This window comes from Calonectris borealis, chromosome 7 (genome assembly GCF_964195595.1).
Source record: "Calonectris borealis chromosome 7, bCalBor7.hap1.2, whole genome shotgun sequence".
In the NCBI taxonomy this organism is placed as follows: Eukaryota; Metazoa; Chordata; class Aves; order Procellariiformes; family Procellariidae; genus Calonectris; species Calonectris borealis.
In genome coordinates this window covers 15,699,058-15,703,341 of record NC_134318.1, presented here as the reverse complement: position 1 = coordinate 15,703,341, position 4,284 = coordinate 15,699,058, and the positions used below count along the sequence as shown (strand labels likewise).

At 38.3% G+C, this 4,284-nt stretch overlaps 1 protein-coding gene across 1 annotated transcript; it reads left to right on the top strand.

Moving 5' to 3' along the window:
* On the top strand, positions 1-4,284 carry SFTPD (surfactant protein D). The gene is given in 8 exon segments (XM_075155379.1): positions 1-103; positions 106-162; positions 165-182; positions 1,449-1,556; positions 2,189-2,278; positions 3,914-4,018; positions 4,021-4,126; positions 4,128-4,284. Coding segments are annotated over 8 exon segments (744 nt in total).

The window sequence follows — 4,284 nt, the reverse complement described above, 5'->3', positions numbered from 1 at the left end:
ATGACTCTTCTTCAGCCTTTCAATGCCATGGTACTTTGGCTTTCACTATTAATGGTAACAAGTTCAGTTAACACAGATAAACCTGAAGAGAAAATTTATTCCTGCAGTGCAGTGCTCCTGCGGTCAATGGCTTACCAGGCAGAGATGGAGGAGATGGTCCCAAAGTGAAAAGGGAGAACCAGGTACAGAGCTATGACCATTTAGCAATATTGTATTTTTGACACTCTTTATCATCCCTTTACTCTTGTTTCATGCCTCCTTCATTCTTTGATTTTGTCCTTTTTACTTCTCTCCTTTTCTTCTGCCCCATTAACCTTTTGTAGGCTCTGCACAATTTCAGGAAGCTGAAAATGCTTTCTGCATTTATAATGCTACTCTAGATACCTGGCTTTTAATAAATAAAAAAATACAATACATTTTCACAGCAGCCCATAAAACAGAGATGTAATGGGATTTTAATCTGATTGTAGCATTTGTACTCTGAATCACTTACAAAGGTTCCTACGATAGCCTACTAAATGATTATTGCTTTTTTTTTTCCAGAGGCCAGCTCTCAAAACCAGAAATCATGCTTGCTAGAGTTTGCTACTAATCTGATGGTCATAACTTGATTGCTTCATACTCATTAAGTCCCAATAACAGAATTCCCCCAAGGCATGATTTGTCAGTTAGGTAACTTTGTTCATGCACTGCTGCAAACAGCAAATAGATCAGCAAGTGCCTTCTGTCGTGCGGTAGAACCAAGTCACCTGCTCTCCCAAGTTGTCAAATCATAGTTTCTGTCCAAACACTTAATAAGTACATATGAATCGTATACTTTCTTACCGTATATCCTCTCTGTGTTACCATGTGTATACCACACATCTTGGAATTGAATAATTGCTTTTCATCCTCCAAGCAAACTCCCATCATTATCAATACTACTTGAAATGAACTATGACATAAAATTTCAGTGACATATATTAATATTCTGTATAGACGTTTTCTGGTCCACATACCATCAGCACGCCCTCTGCAATTTCATGGTTGAAATAAATAAAGCCAGCACTATGTTTCAACAAACTGCTTCAGAGGTATCCTTAATCTTATGATTTAGCTCATTTTCTAGATCATATACCGTGATGCGTGATTGGATTACAGCTGAAGTATATTGGCTTTCTGGTTTTAGAGCACGTATACCTCTGCAATAACATGAGACAGCATTTATTTAATTGGATTTTCAGTGTCATAAGTAGCTGTAGTAAAGAATTTTTCGTCAAAGTAATGCATTTCCTAGCAAATGAAGCTTTCCACAGGAACAATTCAATTTTCCTGAGATGTTTTTATTTTCCTGGGGGGGAAAAAAAAAAAGAAGTCAGTGTTTGGTACTCTCTCTAAGCACTAAGAAAACATAGCGGGGGAAAAATTTAGAAAACATTTAAACAATTTTCTTTTAAATCAAGCTCTAGGAGAAAGATTGAGAGGTCTACAGGGTTTCCCTGGAAAAGTGGGACCTCCGGGAATAAAAGGAGATTTAGGACCACAAGGAGAGAAAGGAGAAAAAGGAGAACATGGAAGTAAGAGATAAATTTCTCGTGTTTCTGTAGTCTCGTTTTCAACCTTTTAGTATATTTTTCCAAAAAATATTTGTGTTAATGTCTGGTATTCTTATAACATCATTTGAGGAAAGGTGTGATTTCCAGAAGTGTGAGGAGCAGAAAGATAAATTATCTGTTACATAGGAGATGAGTTGACCAACATAACTGGGAGAAAAGAGTGTCTGGGATGAGTCACTAGTTTATTGTTGTCTGTGAGTGAAATAACAAACCCTCCATCTCATATTATAAACAGCATTTTTTCTTTCATTCTTTGCCTGTTGATGGGTTTTTTACTTCAACTTTAATTAATTTTAAAATGTTTACATTTGTGTTTTGCCTTTGAGAACTGGGCTTTTCCCTCCGTATAGAAGATGACTTTGGCAGCCCTGAGAATTCAAAGCCCACCCAAGTATTCATCCCGGTCAGGGATAAGGTTCTCCCAGTGGGACAAACTCCCATGGAACAAACCTGCAGTGTGGCCTGTGGTTTCTGCTCTGGAAACCAAATACCCCTTCACATGGCATCAGGTTACAGGAGAGCTAAGCATCTCAGAGACAGTTGTTGTGTAGTCATTTTAATATAAATTACTAAATAACACCCTTAACTCCTAGTTGTAGTAACTGATGACCTGCAGAGACAAGTAACTGCTTTCAAAACAAAAGTACAGGTTTTGGAGACGGAACTAAATAGATACAAAAAAGGTAAGGTCCGATCATTGATGAGTTTTCTTTTTGGCCTGGTAAAATGATGGACATGCTTGTTCTGGACAAGGGACTGAAAACAGTAGCTTGAAACAAATATTACGCATTTCTTTTGTGTTGCTCACGGGAAATGGTCATTAATTAAATGTCTCACTGAATACGTCCTTCCTGAACTGACCTGCCAAACTTTAAGGATCACTTTGCCAACATACAGGGCAGGCGCTTTGTTGCATGGACTGCGGGATGAGGTATTGTTCTCTGGGTGCTTGTGCTTTAAGCATTGCATTACATTTTTCTTACTGTCCCAGTTCTAGATAATTTTCTATGAGTAGACATGGATTGGGATGCTGTCTGCCTGGGCCTGGCTGCAAGTAATTTCTCAAGAGATACTGTGTGAAAACTTTGAAAGAATGTCTTATCAGCATACTACTAGCCCTGGTACAAATGGCACGCTAGGAAAAGCACAAGGTCCATCATTGTTCTTAAATTAACTTGGGAGGAAATCACACAGGCTGCAATCTACCACATTACGAGCATCAGCAGAATAAAGTCATATAGCTCCGCAACACCCGCTGGCCATCCTTCCAAGAGGGTGTCTTCCCTGGACAAAGCACAACTTTGAAGCCGTAGTTGTGTATAAAGCCTGAAAGTTAACCTGAAATTGGGGCAAGAAATTGAAGAGCACGGAGAGGCTGAACAGCTGGCAGCAGTAATCTCTTCAGCCATCTCCCTTTTGTCCTCCTGTGCTCATGTATCAGCACCCTAGAAAAGGGTGTCTGAAACCATTGTGGAGGTTTTACCTGGCACAGAAGCGTGGCACATTGGAAGAACATTGGAAAATTTAACTATGCGTATGCCCTAGTTTTTGTGTCATTGTTATAAGGTAGTAGACACCCTTCACACTAATCCCAGAAACCTGTTAAAGGCAATAAGATAAAATAACTTGCCCATTAAAGACAGCAACTATGTTTCAAAAGAATTGCTGCTAGCAGTTTTATCTGCTAAATGAACAAGAGCTTCACTTTCCATTGGCTTTTCATGAAATCCTGTCAAACATGTGAGCTATATATTCCTGCTTCTCCTAAGATAATTTATATTTTTCTGGAGAAATACTCAGTTTCCCAGGCTCGCTAAAGCTGTCCCTATGTCTCCTCTTTCTGCTCTGTTGCTTTAAACCCTGAATTTCGTTGCAGTCCCTCAGCTTTGGTTTCTGTGATAAAGCTGATGGCTACAGAAGATCTCCTAATTGCAGCTCTGTCCCTTTCTATGATTTTAATTGATCTGTGATTTTTTGCATTGAAACCTGGCAAGCTATTTTGTCATGCTTGCAATTTGAGTGTGAATTCCTTCAGATCCTGATTCAAGAGCTGTAATACTATATGAACTGGAAATGAAAAACATTAGAACATGACTTATGATCCAGTTTCGTGTGAAATTCCAGTTTTCTTGAAGTGTGGGCTTGATATTTTCAGGTGTCTATTTTGTTTGACTTCTATTGGATTCTGCCTACTACTTCAACAAATAGTCTGTTTATAGGTGGTATTAGCTACTTCTGAAGTACAATTGTGATATGGGTAAATAACTATAGCATGATCAATTTTTGGTAAAATACAATTTGTTCACTTTTGTTTCTAGCTTTGATTTTAAAGAACATCAAGAGTATTGGTAAAACAATATTTGTCTCAATTGGAAAAGAAGATACTTTTGACAATGGAAAATCCCTTTGTGCAAAAGTTGGAAGTGCTCTCCTAGGAATGAGGCTGAGAATACAACTTTAAAAGACTTAATAAGACCTTCAAAGCAGGCTTATATGGGCATATCTGATGAACAGACTGAAGGCAGGTTCACGTGTGAATAGAGGGGCTGTAACTTACAGAAACTGGAATGCTGGAGAACCAAATAATCTAAAAAATGAAGACTGTGCAGTAATACAAGACTCTGGAAAAAGGAATTACATTAATTGCTCAAATTCACGTGCCTTAATTGCTTGTGAATTCCTGAGCTGA